This window comes from Glossina fuscipes, unplaced genomic scaffold (assembly GCF_014805625.2).
Source record: "Glossina fuscipes isolate IAEA_lab_2018 unplaced genomic scaffold, Yale_Gfus_2 174, whole genome shotgun sequence".
Taxonomy (NCBI): Eukaryota; Metazoa; Arthropoda; class Insecta; order Diptera; family Glossinidae; genus Glossina; species Glossina fuscipes.
Genome location: NW_023998517.1, coordinates 2,387,891 through 2,411,437, shown reverse-complemented (window position 1 = coordinate 2,411,437; position 23,547 = coordinate 2,387,891). Strand labels below are relative to the sequence as shown.

General features: G+C 33.7%; 2 protein-coding genes across 2 annotated transcripts; both read left to right on the top strand.

Annotated features, from left to right (window-relative positions):
* The first annotated feature begins 234 nt into the window (after positions 1 to 234).
* Positions 235 to 1,610, top strand: LOC119641749 (BTB/POZ domain-containing protein KCTD12). Its single transcript, XM_038040586.1, has one exon. It carries the CDS (start codon positions 796 to 798, stop codon positions 1,477 to 1,479), a length of 684 nt encoding a protein of 227 aa, XP_037896514.1. The 5' UTR covers positions 235 to 795; the 3' UTR covers positions 1,480 to 1,610.
* A 15,153-nt stretch (positions 1,611 to 16,763) lies between these two features.
* Positions 16,764 to 23,476, top strand: LOC119641697 (glutamate receptor ionotropic, kainate 1-like). Its single transcript, XM_038040484.1, has 5 exons — positions 16,764 to 17,057; positions 17,515 to 17,670; positions 22,997 to 23,091; positions 23,159 to 23,248; positions 23,315 to 23,476. The coding sequence occupies exons 1-5, from the start codon at positions 16,976 to 16,978 to the stop codon at positions 23,474 to 23,476; spliced, it is 585 nt and encodes a 194-aa protein (XP_037896412.1). The 5' UTR covers positions 16,764 to 16,975.
* Positions 23,477 to 23,547: the final 71 nt, after the last annotated feature.

Below are 23,547 nucleotides of genomic sequence, written 5' to 3'. Positions count from 1 at the left end.
TCTATGAATAGAAAAGTTGCGAGATGCAAATGCAAAGTTGTTCTCATCAAAAGCAGTGAATCCTCTCTCCGCACTCTTGCACATTGAATGTTTAAGAGCAGGCGCAGTATTGTTTTCCATGAAGAAGTGTTAGTGGGACACATGTGGGGGACGTCTTAGAAAATACACATAATGCGTGACATAGAACTTCAAAGGTGGCGCAGAAAATTTCCACAAAAAAAAAAACAGTTCTATAAAAGAATCCTCCGTGAACGAACATACAAAACTGATGCAACGGGATAAATTAATTGAGTTTCGTTAAGAAAAAAACTTCTTCACTATGATTTAAATTAAATCCATATAAATAATTATCTACAACAATATTATATGAATGAAATACAAAATACAAAAAAGAATTTATTATCTCTCCCGATGAATACTGACAAGTAATTTATTGCAAAAAAAAAAAAAAAAAAACATAAAAAAAGCATTTGGTGAAAAAGTTGTGTTTTTTGTTTTTTTTGTTTTCCTTTTGGTAACGTTTACAACATTTTGAATCAGTGAAGCGAGCTATAGATAGAGAAAATAATTTTATTATCAGCCTTTAATTGTGTTTCAATATCGATTGTTGTAATAAAGTGATAATTGCTTCAGTAGAAAACGATTATGCAGGAAGAGCAAACACTTTTGTTAACGTAAATCCTAATAAGATAAGATATAAGTGTCCTGTGTACCACCATTAACCACATTAACAACAACATACAATTTTCGTTTCGTTCGGCCAAGTGAAGACAATTGCTAAGCCAATCAGCTGCAATGACAGAAATCATTGAACTTAATGTTGGTGGCGTTCACTACACCACCACAATGGATTCTTTGCTTCAGGATAAGTCATCGCTTTTATGCGAAATGTTTAGTAAAAAGGACGATTTACTTAAGGATGCCAAAGGACGTTACTTTTTGGATCGTGACGGTGTCCTATTTCGTTACATTTTGGATTATTTACGCGACAAGCAACTCAATTTGCCCGAAGGATTTCGTGAAAAACAGCGCCTTCAAAAGGAGGCGATGCACTACAAATTGAACGGTATGCTGGACTGCATGCGTAGGGAACGTGAATCGCGTACACCCGGCTGCATAACCATCGGATATCGTGGCAGTTTTCAATTCGGTAAAGACGGTTTGGCCGATGTCAAGTTCCGCAAACTATCACGTATCCTGGTGTGCGGTCGTGTGGCATTATGTCGCGAAGTATTTGGCGACACTCTTAACGAATCACGCGACCCCGACCATGGAGGCATTAACCGTTATACATCACGTTTCTTTCTGAAGCACTGTTTCATTGAGCAAGCCTTTGATATGTTGCATGAGCAAGGCTTTCGAATGGCCGGCAGTTGCGGTTCGGGTACAGCCGGCTCAGCGGCTGAACCTAAGCCCGGAGTGGATGCCGAAGAGAATCGATGGAATCATTACAATGAGTTTGTTTTCATACGTGAATAAACTCCATTTTTTTTTTTTTTTTTCTTGCAAGCATAAATGTCATAAAATATGAGCTGACTTTGGTAAGATGCACGTAATTGAACCGCTCACTCGGAAACTTTAGCCAAAAAAAAAAAAAAAAAAGGAAAAAACACGAATGTCTTTTATTAGATAAAATATATTTAATTTTGATTAGATTGCTGATGGATGAACACATCAAGTATTCAAGATTCTGTTGAAAGTTTTCTTAAACGAGGGATTCAACTAGAAAATTGAATTTTCTGTTCTGCGTAGCTCACTCACTTATAGTTCAGACAATATCATATACATATATGTACTTGCATTACGATCAGCAGCAGGTTTAGGTGGCAGATTGATTGCACGAAACGGGACTTTAGAAGAACAACTTATATGGCTGAAGCATTTCTTCAACGTTTAAATGCACCTATGCGTACGAATTGTTTACCTTATCCCGTTAGGTTGGTTAGAATATGCTCTGAGCCAAATAATAGGTGCAGTAGGTGTTAGATTTAAATGTCTGTGTAAATGAATGTGCATGGAGTGAATGAATGAAACGATAATATATATATCGATTTCTTGAATGTCTAATGTTTCTTAGTCTAAAATCCCTTATGTAACGATAAACTCGACAATGAAGTTAAAATGAAATTCTCGCAAGTTTATGTCGACTCGAAGTGTGTTTGTCAGTTCGCGATCAACTTATTTTTCTTAGTTTTTTTATTTGCAAACTGAAATTATTAAAACAAAAAATATTAGCAGAAACCTAGAGGAAAAAACTGTTTGGGGATGGGTGGGAGTGGGATAAGGAAAGCTTATGAAGCTCGCTCAGCAATGGGCTGATAGGCTCTGACTGAAGCAATCGTTTTAAACGATTTGTAAATTATTCAAGCGAATAATTTAAAGTCCTCTTCTTCGAAATATTTTTGGTTCCTTGCTTTTAAGGTCGCCCTAGTGAACTAATGTAAGTTGTAAAGCATTTGTTGTATACGCTAAGGTTTCAGCTTTTTTTTTCAACTCTTTGTCGATAAGTAACCTACACGAGTTGACCGCATCGAACGAACACAATTTCGCGGACTTATAGTCGCTCCCTATATATATACATACTATATATATGTATAATATACACAATTAATAGAATATTTTTCTAATTCTATCGTAAAATAAATAATTGTTTTCACTAAGAGAAAGTATGGAAAGCCAAGCAAAGCGTAATTGTTTCACTCCAAGGATTCAAAATGTTAGAGAAATGAAAATGCGGGGAATCCGGAAGTTATGCAAACACATGGAAGAGTGCATAGCGCTTGTTGCACCTGTTAATCAGTTAAGCTGAGTGATTAGGGGGAAAAAAGAGAGGTAAATGTATGGATAGATAGATACATTTCTTTTAAAATTAACAATAATTAGCTAAAAGAGATTGCATTTGATTTATAAAAAAGCAATTATATGAATGGCCTTGAACATCTTAATAAGAAATCATATGGTAGTCTTCTACTTAATTATCTTAACTGTATTAATTAATTACTTGTGCTTAAATGCAAGTTATCGCTTAAACGGCTTTCGTCCTTTCATTAGCATAGAAAGACAAACTTTGTAGACTTGAAGAATGATTCCATCGTACCTTATACAACAAACCAATTATGTTATAAATGAGTAGGTATGTAACATCTCGTCCTCATTAATGTCCGCACTGAATAATTATTAAGTAAATATTTAAAAAAAGGGAGAATAATATTAGAAGAGTACAACAGAAAGAAGAAAGGTTTTAAGTATAGGAGACTGTTTACCTCAATTGTGTGCTTAACGCTAATACTCGATTACTTTGAAGTAATTTTTGTTTGCATTCGATAGTACGTACGAAACGTGAAGTTATTAGGAACTTTTTGCTTTTTTTTTATTTAAATTTTCAAAAGTAAATAAAAATGAAATTTTGTCTCAGAAACTAGAACGTGATCTAACCTTCAATCGAACAAGTATAGCAAGAATCGGATTAATCGGTCCTGACAAATTTTCATTACCAACGATGAACATTTATATTCCTATTGCGGATTGTACGATGTTGACACAAATGTTTTGAAAAATTTTTTTTGTTTTTTTTTTTCGGTTTTCTCAATATTTTCGTTGTTTTTTTTTTTGACAATATATCCAAAGGTTTAATTCATATATTTTTTGAGAATTGTTACGACAGATCGCGGATAGGAGCGCGGACAGACAATTGCAAGAAGTTAAGACGATTCAGAATATCAGAAAATCAAAGAACTAAGTATTCGTGGGTTCAAATCTTAAGTGCATTTCAGTTCTCTTATAGTGAGTGCTCGGTCGAAAAAAGCAGAACACTGCCCGATTAGACATACGTCGATTAGAGAGCGTCCACTACTTGCCTCTCTCTTTACCTTTTCTCTTTCCTTTCCGACCGTCACCGTGTCACAGGAATAGGGGACCATTTGCAAGCCAGTGACCATTTTAACAAGAAAGGAAAGCATATCCTGACGATCATAGGAACGCTAATATCTATTTACCTATGAACAAAATGTATGCAAGTTTTACCATACACTATTTATTTTCTGAAAGCAAACCATTTATCGATTAGATTTACGATTTTGAGAATTCGAATCCGAACAGCACATGAAGAACGAACTTATCTTTGGTGTGTGACTAAGCGAAGATAGAATTTGCACGAAATCAAGAATACAAAGAAATTATTCGAGTCTTTGCTAATTAATTCAGATTGCTTCAAATGAGATAACCTCAACGGCCTCTAGTGCTGCTTGTAGACGAAATCTTATTGTCTCGTTGTCTTGTGGGATCAATAGGAAACAGTAAAGTAAACTAAAAAGACTGGGAAGAGACTTTGTGAACATAACATCATTTCTACGCTTTTCTTGCTGACGAAGAGTGGAGTTATGTTTGGTTTGTTAAAATTGCCTGAATAACGCAAGAACATAAACAAAAATATGGTCAAATGAGACTTTCGCAGTTTGTCGATCTTAGTTTTGGGCAAAAAGGTTTGACCAGACATGTGACTTCCTTTGATTATAGAACTAATCTGTTAATAAGTGTTTCGAACATTCGCTCGGTGTAATTAAACGGCAGATAACGAGGACATGACTAGAATTCGTCAGGGCACAACAACAACAAGGAACATGGATTCCATTAAACATCAAGTCGATTTTAATAAAATAAAATTAAGCAGCTTGTACTTTCTCTATATATATATATATATACAATAACGGTTTCTGTTTCTCTTTCCGTGGAGGTGTCTTACAAAAGCGATAACAAGAAAAAAAATTACATTCGATCTTCAGTGAATCTTTTATGCCCATCATTGTTTAAAGGAAAATGGCTAAACTTTCATAATCCATAACACTGTGTGGGCGTGCCCGATTTTTTTCTATTTTCCGAAAAAAAGCAGAAACTTATATGAGGCACGTGTCGTACTTTATGAGCAAGAAGCAAGAAACACGGACAGCATATGCAAGTGGACGTTGTAGGCGTGTCGCGGTTTGGGTCATTTTTAAATTCTTTTGCAAATTCGTTGGCGAAATGTTTATTTTTTCGGCCCGGCGGATATTTGCCATAGACATTACATAGACGGACAGGCGGACCGACTTACGTGCTTAAATCGATCCATAAACTCTGCGAGATCTCTGAAGCTTCGTTCTGGCCGTCTGGCAAACGTTTTAACAAAACGAATATACCCCTCAACCCTCCGTGATTGGTATAAAACTATTTGAAATTTTCTGATTGGATTTTATTTGCGAAATAAAAATAAAAGTAAAAAATTTTATTATTTTATGAATGATTTTCTTTGAAGAAGTCATTCACTTCAAGCATATGCAATAATGAAAAGTGAAATGACATCTATCGTTAATGCAGGCCAGTATCGATTTCCCGACAACTGCGCTTCAACGAAGTACATAAAATATAAACTCAATTTTCTAGTTGCATACATAGCTTTTTTAATGAATGGAAGGAAGATGGGTAGGTAAAGGAAACGAAAATAGAAAATCCTATAAAATTGAAAATTGAAAGTCAAAGCAATCAAATAACTAAAAATGAAACTAAAGGAAAGTTAGATGGAAATAAACTACATAAACATATATATATATATATACATATATGTATATCTAGGAAAATATTTATGCAACTAAAAATAATTCAAACAAATACGGGTTTTAGTAGAACTTAATTGAAATTGAAATTAAAATTAAAATGAATACAAATTAATGTTAATATAATTAATAAAAAAAAAAAAAAAACTTTTTGATAGAATAAGAGAAAAATGTATTTAAAAGAATTTCAATTTAATGAATAAAAACATTTTAGATTTAATTAATTCAAAAAGATAAAAACCCTTCTTGAAAATGAAAGTTTGAAAAAAATGGCCAGTAGAAGGGAGATTTATGTCAAATAAATCTCCAATAAATCTTTTAAGAGCCGTAATGGAAGTGCACACAACGGCAAAAACAAATAATAAAATAAAAAAATAACAAAATACACACAACAAAATTCACCAAAAAAACGGGATAAATAAATACATAAAAATCTGAAAATCTGGTTACGAATAAAACAAAAAAAAAAGAAGAAAATTATGTAATTTTCATTAATTAAAACTTTTACGTACCGGATAAAATCTATTTATACCTATATCTAAGGGAAAATTATTATTATATTTAATATATCTGTTTACGTCAAAACTTTTTGTGACATCTCTAGCAGAGTCTGTACATGATTCCTCAACTCCTAACCCACCTCTAACATGTTAATGAGATAGATAAAGAGAGAGAGAGAGAGAGCGAGAGAGAGAGAGAGAGAGAGAGGGAGAGAGGAGGGGAGCTTCCGAGGTAGCTCGCGATGATAATGAACTAAAAAGAGAACAGATGATAAAATTTAATATGCATTCCTTCTTACGGTAAGGAATTTTATTCTGCGAAAATTGCTTGACTGACTCACGAAAGCGAAAATTGTATGAATAAAATTTATAAATAAGACAAACACAAAAGCAGAAGACATTGTATGTATGTATAATACGTTAATTGAAATGCGTTATTTATGCAAGGCAAAGATTTTTTGATTCAAAGTACTTTGTATCATTAATCAGTCGACTATGTCGACCTCTTTACAGGTATACTCGTATACTCGTCGAACGTAGAGTGTGTGTGTGAAATATGAAATTACGACTGAACGACTTGACATGACAAGATGACAAAAATATGTTCTAAAATACATTATTACGTCAAGGACACACGCATAATGATAAAATTTTGCGTTAATATCCGACAAGGACGGATGGACGAATCATGACGTGTATGTTCATCGTGCATAGTTAACTGTAACTGGTTGAACAATATCGGTTGTCAAAATGATGAAAAAAGTTATTTGTTGCTGATATTACGGTTTAGGGGAAAACTATTTTAATTAGATTCATATTATTTTTTTGCCGGGCATAGCCGAATTTGTATGCTTCTCAGAATGAAGTTTAATCGATAAAATCTTGCCCTCCGCCATACTACACAACTCATAGCTCCTCTCAATTTTTAAGATCCGTTGCTCCGTAATATAGTTAACCCTGGCAAGCTAACTAAGCGACCAATACACTCTTCTCAGATATCCATGTGCTGTTCATGAACAGAGGGGAAGAGTTTTTTGCCTCGAGCACTCACTATTCATCATTTGCTATCAACTGCGACAGAAATGACTCCATTTTGTTATATTTAGTACAGATTTACTGGAAGAGATTTAATGGACGAAACTTTTTCAGCCGCTTTGAGTGAGAATGTCGCATTTGTTACTCACTATTTACTTCTTTGTCATATTCGTTATTCATTTTTATTGCTCATCTGTTTTCTTACTATCGGTCGGTTAGTCGATTTCTCTTTCTCTTTCTTTCTCTCTCTCTCTCTCTGTCATGTAAAAGGAATCCCTTTTTTTCCAATACTGAACTTAAACCACCTTAAAAATATTGCTAACCGCCTTTTTAAAGAATGAATTCTCCAATATTCTCATATTATAAACACAAGTAGGAAACTTTTTAATTAAGTAAGAAAAATTAATCACAAATAGTTATCAGTAAATTGAATAAACAAATTCATATATTAATAGGTTATATTATTGTTACACTAATACACCATATGTTGTTTACATATATCATGAACGATAATGAGAATAATATAAAAAAAAAAAAAGAAATAAAAATAAAAAAAAATCCTATAAAAGTATTTTTATCATGAAATGTTTTCCTAAACAAAGAGAGAATAATAAGGAAAAATAAAAAGAGAAATTTTAAAGCCGATTAAATTTTATTTCATAATAAATATAGCGGAGGAAATAAATCTAATTTAAGTTATAAAACACTCTCAAACAATAAAAACAATAAAAATGGCCTGTTAGATGTTTAATTATTGTGTTAAATGTTAATTAATGTGACAATGATTATAAAATTATAATAAAAATTTCAATGGATTTTTAATACTAACTGTATAAAACGTGTATACGCTTATGCGAATTTCGTGCACTCATCATTTATATAAGCCAACCTTACACTTAATAATATTACACGAGTAAGATGATGCAAATTACTTGCACCTCCTGTATCATCTTGTCCAAGCAAAGCGTACTCGAGTCGTGAAATTTCTCTATTCTAACGTAATCTTCTCCAACATTTGTTGCACCTATGAGCAAATTATGGCCACCTGTCCGTATCATTCAAACTGAAAATTTCAGTTACCTGTCATAGTTTGAACTTCAGTAAGACCAACGAAGAAACCAAGCATTCTTTGCTTAAGAGGGTGGCCCTGCACATAACAGAAGTAACATTTTCATAAAAAACTTAAAGATCATTAATCTTTTAAATATTTAACATTTCAGCAGCAAAGCAGATAACGATAGCGATCTCATTATATCGTCTTAAATTTCTTACTGATTACTGAAATATGCTTTGGTGCATGATAATGCATGATAAACCTAATGATAAACCATGAACCGCCATCATGCATGATAAACCTAATGATTAAATTAGTACGAACACCTTCAATATTCTACACTAAGAGTGGAAAGTAGAAAATAGAAAAGCATTTTGAAAATCTCTCATTTTCCTTTTATGCTCACAGGTAGCTTTCAATTTCTGTCCTAAACATATGTTTGTGTATAACCATGCGTTTGCTTATGACAATGATCATAATGACGACGCACACGACCCCCACTTGTTTACTTGTTGTAAAATAGCACTAAAAAAACAAAAAAAAAAAAAAAAAATCGATAAACTTAGTAAATAAACAGTTATCTTCATAGGTATATATTTGTATGCGTTGTATATACTGTGACCTGATTATTATTTATATATAATCTGTGTGTGTAAATTATCTCAGATTACAAATTTCTATTGCTTTCTTTTTTTCACTGCACGTGATGCTATTAAAATTTTCTAAACTTCTTGTTGAAAAGTACTTCTCACCTTCGCGGAAAATCTATTCGTTTGCATTCAATCCCATTTCCCATTTATTATAATTATTATGATGCAACGTTTGTTCACGCGATCGTGCGTCAACTTTTCCAAGTTCCTGTATACTATTTATTGAAATAACATCTATGAAAACGATGAAATACGAAAAACAAAAATATTTTTCCTGTCTCAACCTTAGATACACAAAATTATCCCTTTAATAAAATCACACACATCTATAGATGCCTAAATGATTTACGTATTATGTATATATATATATATATATATATATACATACATATATATGTATCCGTTATGTATGCTATATATACAAACAAAGCTCTGCCCATGCATGTATTTAGTATGTATTATATATATATATATATATATATATATATATATATTTGAAAAGAAATCTGTCGGTGTATTGCGTGAATAGCAGTATACATAAATAGAGACCAAAACTCAACAAAAAAAAAGAGAAAAAAAAAAAAAAGGAAATAACAAAAAAAATTGCATGAAAATAAATTAAGTGGACACTCTTATGGAAATAAAAAATAAATATGAAAATAAAGAAAATGCAAATTGTTTCTGCTTTTACTTCCTAAGAATATACGAACAAGTAAGGGAGCCGTCCTGTGCACTTTCGGTAAGCAATCTGTGACAAAGGCCATCACCCAAAGCAAATATACTAAAGCTATATTTGATTTTCGCAGCTATGGTCCAACCATATTTATTGTGCCAAATAAATGTTTGCTTAATGAGTGTAAAGTATTTGAGAACAAATATTAAATGTACACTTATTCTTATTGCCAAACACGAGTTTATTCGTTTAAAGTTGCAAAATTATTTGATTTCTTTTAAAAAATTTGCGAAGAATCAAAAGCTGCTGCATAAACTCAAACAAACGACAAACGATATCATATATTCTAACGAGGCTACGTTCCTTAAGGAAATATTCTTAATGGCTGACATGTCGGGAACGGAGTACTTAATTCAACGCAGTATATGGCATAGTCTTGGCATTCACTTTGAATAATTAAGTGCAACCCGCCTAACTGTCAGCAGCACATGTCCGAAGAAGGCGCTAACAGATCGTGACACACAAATCCATGGATTCCCGTAAACGCACAGCATAATTTTCATGGCCCGGTATGTGCTTAATAGCCTTCCCTTTCAAGAGGACGCTTTCGCACTGCTCGCCACATGCTCTTCGATCTCCATGAACCGCCATCATGCCCCGCAGGCAAAATATTTCATACCTTTCAAGCGAATAAATTTCAGAAATGAAGATTTTAGTTATTTCCGTAATGCTCTCGATTTTTTATATTTGCAGAAGTCTTGCAAAAACAAGTGAACTGAAGAATGAGATGGCGTAGCCAACTTGTCTATAATTCTTCAAATCATTATTTCCCATATCAATATAGAAAGGATTAACAAATCAGCGCAGATCCTTACATCAAATGCTATTTCATTGCACTTCATACGTTTGCTGCATGTGCTAACTTTACACACAATCAAAAACAAAGCCAAAACTGGAAATTTCTAGTCTCAAAATGTGTGCATGTAGATAAACATACATACACGCACTTATACGACTATTCACACGTGTATGTGCTTATAAAGTCCATTAAAACTTAAAACTTGTGTCACATGATGTTATCGCAACTCACATGATGTTATCGCATTAAACGAAAATATCATTTAGTAAAGCTTCCTAGTGCCATAAAATGATATAAAGCGCTGAAGCAAAGTACGAAACATACATTAAATTTGATACGAGCTTAACAACGCAATATTTTAATGAAAACATTAAAAATTTGCAAAAAGTTAAATATACGATCGCAGAGTATATTAACTTTAACATAAGTAATTTATTCTAACCGGTTGCTGCGATACTCACTTATTGCTAAAAATGCATTAAAAAAAAAAAAACTGATGTTCTTTTTTCTCCTCCTCTCTCTCTATCTCTCTATCTCTCTCTCTCCCTCTCTCGCCCTCTCTTTTCATATCAATATCTAACATAATTAGGATTGTGTTAGAATAACCGCGCGCGTATAAACGCTATTCAAAACCTCTTCAATTAAAATCTTCTTGATTTTTTCGCATATTTTTCATATATTTAAAAAATCGTGTGACGCGTTTAAAGTGTCAACTCTTTTTCCTTACAAAAATTGTTTATTCTTAGTGCAGTGTAACAAGAATCATTTGTATTCTTCCTTTTAATTGCTTTCTTTGTTATGTAAAAACAAAAAAATTTACACGAAAATTACCTACTTTTAGGCGTTCAAGCACTCTTCTAGGCACACTTGTTACAGCTTTTATGCATACAAGTGGTGAGCTTTGTTCTTTCTCTATATTATTCACTCAAGTAATAAAAACAAGAAAGAAAACTATCTTTTGCTTTGTCACGACGAATCTTGAGTGCCCATCGCGATGCCCCGGAGTTGTCAGCTAATGTGAGTTTTGCAAATGTTTTTTTTTTTTTGTTCTGGCAAAGGATAGAACCCTTCTTCTTCATACAATTGCTTCAATTTTGGTTACACACTTTCTATTATAATACAATGATCTTATTAAATACTATATACTAATACTATATATATATATATATATATATTAACCGCTCACATAGAGAGGGAGGAGAGTAAATTCGAAACAAATGAGGAAGACATGGTCCGTTTTCTGTGTCAACAACATTCATTTCGTGGACCAAGCTCACTTTCAATACGCATTGAGGGCAAATAAGTTCAATGACTCTTATCCATCCATGTAATGTTCACAACCACAAATAGTCACCGTCAACTTTCGTGCCAAACCTTTTTGGAAATAGTCTTCTTCTTCGTTTTTTTACGAGTCGGCGACGCAACAATAGATAGATGATTTGAAATAGTATGATGAATAGCGATGAGTTGAAATAGTATTCCAAGCCGTTTTAAATTAGTTGCCGGTAAAATTTTCAACGCCATTCTCCGCGTTTGACACATTCATTCCTTGTCATCTCACCGATGATTTGCTTATTACTAAAGCGTATCCGCCTGAGTAGCCGAAGGGGAGGAATCTCGACTAGCAAGTCAATGGTCGTGGGTTCGAATCTCAAGTGCGGTAGAGTTTTTAATAAAAAGCCGATAGCCTTAGATGCTAGTGCTTTTAAGAGTTTAGTCTTAGAATTTATTTCTCTGGCGAAATTAATAATAATAATAATAATAATAATACTAAAGCGCACAACCACCTGCACTTATTCTGTATTCGTTTTGCGGACATAACTGCTGAGGCGCCGAGTGAGTAGACGTTTATAACTGATTTTATATACCTTCTATTAAGTAGAAGCAACAATGCGTAACATGACAAAACGAAGGTAAGATTTCGTGAAAATCCACAATAAGCAGATTTTGTCAGAAATATTTCTCACGATCCGACAGACAGGGCAATCGGAGATTGCTTAGCTCTATGGTCTCTTTTCATTCTCCTTTGTCTGTTGATTTCATATATGCGGACAAGGTATTTAAGATATAGTTTATAATATCCTCAAAAATTTCCTTTTTGTCAACCAATCTCTTAATAGTTCACTAATTGGTCCATCTCACAGGTCTGTCCACTTCACGACCTTTTTGTTTGTTAAAAAAGATCGCCACGAACTACATGAACTGATCTGCTTCCTCGAAAAGGAATGATAAAGCCCTAGCAATTAGATGTAAGGCGACCTCATCGCATAAAAGAAGTATAAGGAAGGCCTTGTCTAAATATATTTTAGTAAAGAAAAGCTTACGAATTTCTCCCGTAAATATTCCGATAATTAACGATTTAAACATTTGAAAGAAAAGCAAGGTTCCAGCGACTTGAAAAATCCTCAAAACTTTTTATGCACCAAGAGACAGAACGCCAAGACAGTAATAGTTCTCGTAGGGGACGTGCAATCAAGTCTGCATTGCATGTCAAGCGATAAGCGGAGTCGATATCGACCTGTTGAGATCTATCCCCGATATCAAGTAGACGAATACCAAATAAACAAAGCACCGAAAGATATCATGTCATAAGTCTTTTATTAGATATTTTTAAAACCGTTAAAGGAGCTACGTGACAGTTGTGCTTATTGCTGATAAGAGATACCATTTAGTTTACTGATTTAATTTTCCTTTTATTCAATCTGCTATGTAGTTTGCATAATTTAATTAATTCTTTTCAAAGCTCAACAGTTTTTCTATGCATTTAGATATACGCTGCAAAAGGGTATGGAAGCGCAATGCCAACAACATTTAAGACAGTAAATGGCTTAAATGGCATACGTTACGGTAATTTAAGCGCGTACAGTTAGCTGAAAGTATTGATGAACTTTATGATGTAAAATGTCACGACAGCAGTCATTGAAATAGTGGTGAGCACAGCGTAAAGGATTAAAATTAAATCCTTAATTTTAAATGAAATTTCAGCCACGGTAGCAGTTCCCCATTTCTATGATTACGGGCGATTTAAAAAATATTGATCTTTTTTAAGAAAAAAATAAGCAGAATACAGTCAAGGCAAATTCAAGTGCGAAAAATTTACCTCACGTTCCATCGCCATTTCGCCATTGGGCAAGCTTAACGCTGGAGAAACGTCATTTCGTAATCTTATTTTTATCTTTGCATAATCATCATAATGCGATTGAGTTGTTTTTCTATTCAAATTGTCAGGATTTCCGGGCTGTGATGTATCGATTTCAACTGGTAACTGAATGTTTTCTTTTTCATTATCAAAATCCCCGAATACATCTTGTTGTGTTATGTAGAGATCTTCAGGGACATCTGAAATTTTGCTTATGGTAGCTAATGGTTGTACGATTATAGCGTGCTTTTGCAAGCTCCATACAAACAGAAACGATGAAAATACGGTCAGCATCATTGAACTTATGATCAGCAGTTTTACAAATGCGTTTCGTTGAAATGTCCCTTTCAAGTATCTGGCAACTGTGCGATATAATTTTAATTTGAAAAAACTATACGAAGCCAGACCCAAGAAGAATGTGAGCCATAAACGGACATCCTTCCAGTCATCGTGTCTCATCGGTGGCACATCGCTTTCCGCACTTGAATATATTTCGCAATACTGTAGGCCGGCAACTATTCCTAGCAAAAATACTTGCCCGATCAGTTTCTTTGAAATTTTCATTCTATGTTTCAATATTTTCTTCTTCTTTTTCCCTTTTTTTTAATTTAATTATTTGCTCAAGCAATTGATAATTTTTTTTTCGTTTTTTTTTTCTTTTTGAATTTTGAAGTGCGCGATTGCAAATTTTCCCAAAAAAAACAATTTTTTTTTATCGAAGGAATAAATAACGGAATTTTGAAAATTTTAGGATGAATAGAATTTTTTCTATTTTAAAAAAATTTTAAATGAATTTTTTCAATGCAATTGTCAAAAGCTAAATATTCTGTATATACTTATTTACATACATATGTGCATGTGTGTGTTTATTAATACTAGAAATGCCGGCGTTTTGCGAACGCCAATCTCATATCGATAGCCTTTTTTCGCGAAATACCCACAATTGCTAAGATGAATAAAAGAAGATGAAATTTGACGCAAACAATTTTTGACCAGTTAAAGGTCCACAGTCAGAACAAAAATTGTTGCAATCTATCTTGTCGAAACAACCTGAAAGAATGTCGAAAAAAACCTCTGCATTTTTTTTCATATTTTCTTCTCTAACCTTTGATCTCTTGAAGATGTTTCGCAAATCCTGTGCTCCACATATTCTCTACGACTACCGTAACATTCAGTCGAAAGATTAACGATAAAATCCTGATTCCAATTTATTTCTAATGTTCTGTACCGTGCATTAGCATATTCTTCGTCCAATTACAAAAAAAATTCAAAATAAAAAGAAATTAAATATTTAGCGTTATTTGCGGACCTGCCAGCAAACGGTCAACGGTTGCAACCATTTTTGCAAGCGGTTTTGACGCACTTGCTAACTAGGTAGCACACTTTCCGCAACATCATTGCAGGATCGAAACTATATATCAAAGGATTAGCGCCTTTTGCAAAGTCTTCTCCAATTTCTCATATATGGTGGTCGCGTATGCAGACGGCTCACAAGCATATCTGCAATATTTGATGATAGGGCATCAATATGATATGTTTCGTAGGATATCGTATGTTATCAGTATCTCGAAAACTAGGAGAGGTAGAAAATAATTCAAACGACATGTCTGATGTTCTTTTCGTTTAAGTAAAAGTCACCGAATAATTTTGCAACATTACCAGCATTACAACTACTTGCTTGGAGATCGAAATTCAAAAAGTACCAAAATGACGTACGCGGTAGTTCTAGTATTAAAACACAGCCTATTCTAATAAATCCATTAGGAATTTTCCAATAAAAGGAGTTCGAGGAATTTTCATATAAAGAAGAAGTACCTTCCAATTTGACGGTCATCATCAAAAGATACTAGTATTGGACAAATTTGAATTATGGTTTCGACTTGTGCTTCGAGAGCAATTTTGATGTGCGCCTGTGTTTCTATTTGCAATGAAGCTTCCGAATCCAAACGCAACTTTTTTCCAACCGACATTTGTGTTTTAAAAATTCGAAAGCCGATGCCACTCAAAATTTTATTTTCTGAGGGGACCTTTCTACCGCAATTGGCCATCGAATTCGAAATGAGATTTGAGTGTTGTTTGTTAGGATTAGAAATATGTCTTGAATAGGAATTCTACTTGAAATACTTCTTCGAACTGGAACATCTGCTCTTGTTTATTGTCATTCCAAACATTTCCTACTACGGATGAATAGACTCTGTTTCCATAGCGTGTGTATCGTTTTCCCTACAAGCTTACAAACTTTTGAAAAAATACTTTATCTTTACGAAAAAAAACTATGTATGTGCAATTATACGCAATGCACATGAACTATGACTTATAATTTTATATAGTCAACATTGCTCTAAGATTAATAACGGCAGTAATTCTTCGTTGTCCATTCGAAAAAAGCAGTAGGTATTAGGAATTATTTTACAAAACTTTCTTTTTAGCCAAACAAGGACGTGTTGCCGTCTGTGCACTATTCAGAAGGGCTTGACATAGATGCATTTTTCTGCCTGTCGGTCCATCTATCCTGTTTTATTAAATTTAACTTAAAAGTCGCAATTTTCGAGATATTTTTAATGGAATCTGGTACAACGGTATGTTTTAGGACGAGGACAAGCGCTATTGAAAGCGCCTTGTTTTCGTCGTGATATGAATAAGCGCCTTAGGCAAAGTAGTGTAGGGTCCTTAACGGCGAGCTATATGCCACTATAGTGTTCTTATTTGTTTTTTTGCAAAAAATAAAAAAAAAACCAACTAACACACCCTTTAAGTTTGCAAAGCAAAGAACAACCAGTCGTTAGATCGCGTGTTCCGTTGAAGGTGCATGGTTAATTCAGTTTTACATTTCAATATCTGAATTTTAAAAATTGATTTTGACGTATAAATGCATTCATTTTAGCTGTGTACTGAAAACGGTACATGTGGCAGGGAATGTTTTGACTGTTTTTTTCTAACAGAGTCTGTCAATGCGTTTGGACGATTGCAATATGTTCCGTGTTTCTTAACGTTATAACCAAGGTTTAGATCCTTTCTATCCATACATGCATATTAGTTATGATTTGAACCGCAACGAAAAGCTTTAATGCAATCGTAAAATTCCTTTGCAAACAGATTCCAATCAGGGATATTTTTTTATGTTCAAATACAATTGTTGACACACTCATCTGTGAATATGTTGTGCTGGATGGGCACACAAATAAAAAAAAATGATGCTTCAATGCTTGCTTATTGCATACATAACCAAATACGAGACGTATTCTCGATTTAGTACATCAACAGCTTCCAAACGCATCAAAACTCGGAAGGCCGCATTAATTAAATAAGAAAAAGAGAAAAAAGAAATTTTTGATAAAACAAAATGTAAAGCAACTTATGAAAAAGGAGTTTAAAATCAACAAATATTCAATTGGTTCAATGTGCACAAAATCAGTCCCAATTTGTTCATAAAATCAAAGTTAATTAAAAAAATTAAAAAAGAAAAAAAAAAGAAAAATGTGCACTTGTTTATTAACTTACTTATTAGTAAGTTATTGTTTATCACAAATACAAGCCCTGCCGGATATAATAAAAATCGGTAAGAAAGAGTTTCTTCTTTTCTGCCCGTTTTTTAACTTTTCCTGCTTTTCCAACGAATGCTGTTCAGGAGATATTTTAAAACATACCGTAGTGAAATGTATTGATTTTTTTTTTTTTTTTATTTGGTTAACTTTGCATTTTAATGGGCAAATGATTGCATTCGTATGTGTGCGTAAACTTATTCATATATTTATGTTTGTATGAATTGTTTACATTTTTGTACTAAAACTTTACGTGAAAATAAGTGGGAAAAAAGTTGATGTTTACAATTGTTATCATCTGCGGGTTAAACGGCGAGAAGGTATCTTCTCTGTCATTGCGTATCATTTGTTTGTTCGTTTGTTTATTTATTTAAGATATGTCTTGAGTAACTTTTCAAATAGTTGATATTTTCCTTTTCATTATTTTTCGTGTTTAATGCAAAAAAATAAATAAATAAACAAAAAAAAAAAAAGGTGGTTTGTTTCATCCCGCCGATGACAATCAGGAGTTGGCATTTCGCCAAGCTGTTGAACGTATCAACGAGGACCGAATGATTTTGCCGCGTTCAAAATTGGTAGCGCAGATTGAACGAATTTCACCGTTTGACAGCTTTCACGCCGGCAAAAGAGGTATGTCATCCGTCATAAACACAAAAACATTTCAATTGCATGCCCACATAGAAGGATAATTCATTCATTTCACTACTTGCAATAATATGTGAAAGTATAGCTATCTCTGATTATATATTGTGAGCTAGCATGGACTATGTGTACATGAAATGCCCTTAGCATTCTTTTTTCATTCATAATAACAACTCCTTTAGGATATGAATTATGTTCTATTGGTGTATTATTATATGTATTTTATGTACAAGCAAATAAAAATGTAGTAATAGTCAACTAAATGATATCTAAAATTTTCGACCATTGAATCCGTATGCATGTCTTCAATACACGTATTGATGCTAACAACAGATGTGTTTATGGTAGATTTACGAGAATCATCTAATTACTTATATGGGGTAGAAAATGATGACTACAAATCACACAAAGAGATCTTCAACTTCTATCAAAGTACGCAGTTGGAAAATTATGCAGGCAAGAAGTCGATAAGGAATGACAAAATATAAATAGTTCTTGATTAGCACCAAATTCTAATTCGATTTAAACATGTCCACCTTTCCGTCTGTTTGTTGCGAACATTCTCTTGGGTGGAAAAGTAAAGCTATCGACTTCAAATTTAGCAGAGACTTTGGAAATTCTTGAACGCGGTTTGGTATTGCGTATGGGCCAAGCCGGTCGAAGGAAAGATTCAAAAGGAATCCAACTATTGGTTTTTTGCTCACTACACACAAACTGCAGCAAATAGATCTGTAGTACCTGTAGCTTCAAATTTGAAAAGCACGTAAGCATCTCCATCTGTTCGTCCGTCCATCTGTCCTTGTGCGCAAAAACGGACATATCGTCTACAAATTGCCGAAACAATTTGAAAATGAGCCAAACTTTTAAAAGGGCACGCCTACAACGCACGCACAATAACAAGTGAGACCACCTTTGCTGACTGAGTCTTCTTTGCTCACTACATATATGAAAACTGAGTTCCTTAGCTTTTTTTTAGGCCTTTTTAGGATACCGTTTGTTTTCGTTTTTATCGCCAAAAATTTCATCAGAACTTATTATCGGGATCAATGTCCCGCACGATATTCTACTGCCTTTGCGGTCATTGCAAATTGTGTTTAATGCACTTATCGACCTGGAGGGTATTTTAATTTATAATTATATATGTAATTAAAGGATGTTCGGCCATCATACGGGTCAATGTAAATTCTTTTCACTTCGATTCATAGAGTGCTTGGATTACACATTACGACACTAATAAATATCCCGTCCCACTTATTAGACATTATTTGCTTTTACACACATATAAAATATATGACGTAAATGTACACAACGTAACTTTTGTTAAGTGTGCATTCAGAGTTTTCTGATACCGGAGGAATACATTAAACGGTCAATGTGGGTTTTAACGCGCAAGTGATCTTAGATTATATTTTAAATAAAACCTCCTCTTCTCCTTCTCTATTAAGCAACCGTATTAAATAGTCACAAGTGTCTAGGCGTGTGATTACTTACTCGTTTCCCACTCCATTGTTATGTATTTAACGCCGTTTTTCCTCTCTAAAGAAACGATAGACTGACCATCGCGTCGAATGATTAACGTAATAATTTCATATAAGTATTTCACAAACGCCCCCCATTATGCTTTTATTTACGCACCAACAACACTGTTTGTGTGTTTTCTTGTTTTTTGTGGCTTTATATCAAACTTGGCAGTCCAGAGCAATGTATTCACGTAAAGCTCTGCAATATCATTTGCTATTGTTATAAAACAAAGGGTATTAAATCCGGAAAATTATTCCGAAAAGTAATGTTTATAACGTATGACATCTCATCCTTTTCCAGTGCGACAAACAAATAATATTTGATTAACATTAAGCAAGGCGCGACTTTTGTGATATATACAAAGCTTAGGTCTTTTAAATATTCGAGATAAACAATATTGCGTCTATGTAGTGAAGTGATAGGAACTTCCTTAAAACTCTGTTTCATATCCATATGTGTCCATGAAGGATTGTTATGAGGGGCTAACATAAATCACTTTTGTTCTTTATGAAAATCACACTGAATGTTTTTCCTTAAAACGAATTTGTTTAGTTTGCCCCTAAGTAAATTCGTTCCGCTGAAATTGGTTGCTTCGTAAAACGTAACCGACGCGACTCATTTTCATAAACTTTTAGATAGAGATAACTCTGTCGTGCCATTATTGGCTTCTATAGGAAGACGCCGTGGGGCGAGATCCAAAGCAGCATTTGCGCCGTTACTTGGTATTCTAATTTTAGTATGTTGGCAGGTTTTCCCGCGCCGAGCTTAGCTCATTCCGATTACCTCTTATTCAGATCGATACAGTTAAAGAGGCACTAGAGCAACAGTTCACAGCAGTGGAACATGTGCGATGACTATTCGCTTTCAAATCGGCAAAAGACATATTTCGATTATCAGAAAACCGAATGAATTAAATTTTTTTTAAAAATAATCCAATGCATAATAATTTCACCCTAAAAGGTTAGTAGTGGGTATGAAATTTTCGGCTTTTGAAAAACAATCAGAAGAAATCTAAATATGTTTATCGTACTAAACATAGTGGATTTTTATGGGCAAGGTAGCTCATGTTGTGCATTTCTCTGACTGAAATCTCTTGAACATAAAAGTACAACATACTCTGCGGAAATGTTGTACCAAGGCCCATACTGATGAGAAGATTGACAAGATTCTGTTTGAACGGAAAAATACCTTAAGCAAATTGTAGTCGGTCTTTGTAGTAGTGATTCACTTCTTTCGATTAATAGTGTTTAGCATCTTATTGAACTTAAAGAGGACGCAAATCCAAACCTTTATGCGTAAAACCCAAGTTCTTGGAATAGCGACAAGACTTTCAATTGTTAGATTAATATATTTATTTTATACCCATTTCACAAACCCGGTTTCAATTGAATATTATCCATATTTGCCATAGCTGTTAGATTTTTTCATCTTCGTATAAATAAAAACGTTCACGTCTCCACATCTCCAAACCATATAATTATCAAATATATTAACTATCAAAACTCACCCCATTGAAAAGTTTGTAATACTTTCCAGGTTTCCGTGAATGCCTTTAAGTTTTTTAATCTTTCCACGGCGGATCTCCATTGCCCGCAAGATGATAGTACTTCTGCCTTCAACATAACGCAAATCTTCCTTTTTTACTAACTCTGCCACTTAGGATTTTCTTATATCCCATGAAGAATTTCAAATTTAGTTTACCTAATTTATTACGCATCCTTGATTGCAGTGAAGTGATGCCCCAATTCCGTTCTTATTTACCTTCTAAAGATTGCAAGACATTCTTCGTTACTTATTTACTTTTCTTTTCAATTACCAGATAAATATTACAAAATATATCTAAGCTGAAAATGGCTTTTGAAGTCATCTTGCTTTAGAATGCTTAGGCATGCTCATATACAGTAAGTAATACATATCACTTTTTATAGCATCAAGTGTGTTTGCATACATGTATACCGCTTAACGAAAATTTCGGTAGTTTTAATTTCATTATTATGCTATGTAAGCCGCAGTAATCCTTCCTGCTAAATTTTGAGTAAAACAGAAATAGTTAAATTCTCTTTAATTCCACTGCTTATAATGTCTTCAAAAACAATTGCCTTATGCTAATCTTCTCCTGCAAACGAAAGCCCAAAAATTTATTTTCGAATTCTATTTTATTTTAAGTCAAATTCTATCCAAAATAAAAAAAAAAATTTTAGAAAGAAAAAAACGAAGCTTTATTCGCCTCGAAACGAAATTCGTATACCCTAAAAGGATGCTAGATGTTGCACATGCTTCACATCCAGCACAAATCAATCTGAAATTATACTTACTAATACTAATGAACATTTACGCTTTTCCATGGCAATACGTACCTGATAAAAAAAGATCTACACTGACGGATGAACGAACAGTTCAAGTAGAGAATCTCAAGCGAGTTTTAAGGTGGATTCCTAAAGGTTACTAACGAAATGATGAAATTAATATAACGCCTACGCCGATGGATAAATGAAAAATTGTCAAAGAAAAAAACTTATGTATGTATTCGTAGAAACAAGCAAACAAGCTAAACGTAGAAAGCAAAAAAATACACTCTTAAGTGGTATTTCTACGTCAGTACGTCAGTAATGCACACAGTCAGTGGCGTTAGGAATTCTATCTACAAATGTACAGCTAACTGTACATGCATATGCATCCATCCGTCCTGTAAGCATAATGGATATGAAAATATTATGTATTCGTACATTCCGCATAAATCAGTCGCAAATAAAAACTACAAGTCGAGTACTTGTTGTTCATTTGCGAAATACTAGAATTGTCATGTTCTCATTTAGTATGGCAAGCAGATAATCACCTGTATCATCATCGTATTTCTGCTTATGTTTTGGTATAACGTCGGATGAGCTTATATGAAACACCAGGAATAATGCTTAAGTTCATGTGTGTATGTTCTATACCTATGTGTTGGATGCAATGTATTTACACAGTATGCTAAACGATGAAGATATAATTAGTTACTCATTTGATTGGAATCCCATAGAGAGATCTTATGCGGAATTTAATCGCATCCGCTTGTCTGTCCATATCTTAGCTGTATTACTAGAATTGCTTAATTGCATTTCTAAAAATCGATATACGAAGAAATCTTGAAGAAAAGTCCGTCAATTTGATCAAACTCAATTGTTTCTGTAATTGTTTCTTTTTCATATTCCAACACAATATTTGGCAAAACAAAGCTTACCTTAAATCGATTTGACAGATCTCGAACTCGAAAGTCTGCCTGATGCTGGGCCAGGCTGTAACAAGTAAAATAGTGCAGTAGCTCCGAAAACAAGCGAAGATTTCGTAATAATTGTGAGATATAACAAAAAATCGATCGGTTAGAACATGCCAAGGGTCCTCATAAAAAGAGTCCTTTTATTTAATATTTTTTAAAAGTTTTTAATCTTCGTTTATCTGTAAGGTTGTAGGTATCCAAGATTCGCTTCAAATTGATGATAGATATTATACTTGTTTAACTTGTGTCTATCAAACAACAACAGAGTGCCACAAGACATGGATAATTTCTAGCAAAGATAAATAATGCACTTGTACGGACAAGTGTATTATTTTTTATTGGAAAATACGAAATGAAAATGTCATGACAATTAATCGAGAGTTATCTACTAAATCCGCATCTTTAAATATAAGCCACATCACATATACACACATATACGATACAATGACGTTAGAGAACAAATAAACTAAGCAAATATTTCAATTTTTACTACGTATTAAAGTTTGATAAAACAATTTAAAATTTTTTTTTCAGTTTGTGGCCTATTAAATGTTGGTGTTGCTGCCATTTTTGGGCCACAATCATCACATACAGCTAGTCACGTGCAAAGTATATGCGATAATATGGAGGTGAGGTTAAGCGAGAAATCGAGTTTACAAAGGAACTTTTTTTTCTTCTTTCACCCTTGCATTGCAGATTCCACATTTAGAAAATCGTTGGGAGTATCGATTAAGGAGAGAAAGCTGCTTAGTGAATTTATATCCCCACCCAAACATTCTATCAAAGGTAATGGCTCGTAGTAGCCTGGGAATGCACTGATTAAAGATTGCGCATCTAAAACTACACTTTCAGGCTTACGTGGATATAGTAAAATATTGGGGCTGGAGGACATTTACAATAATTTATGAAAGCAACGATGGTATAGTTCGTTTGCAAGAGCTGCTCAAAGCTCATGGTCAAACGCCTTATCCAATTACTGTCAGGCAATTAACCGATACGGGAGATTACAGGTAAAATCGGCCAAAACCTTGGGAAAGCCGAAACCCATGCACTTCACTTCTTAAGAGGTTTTTCTTTTTTATTTA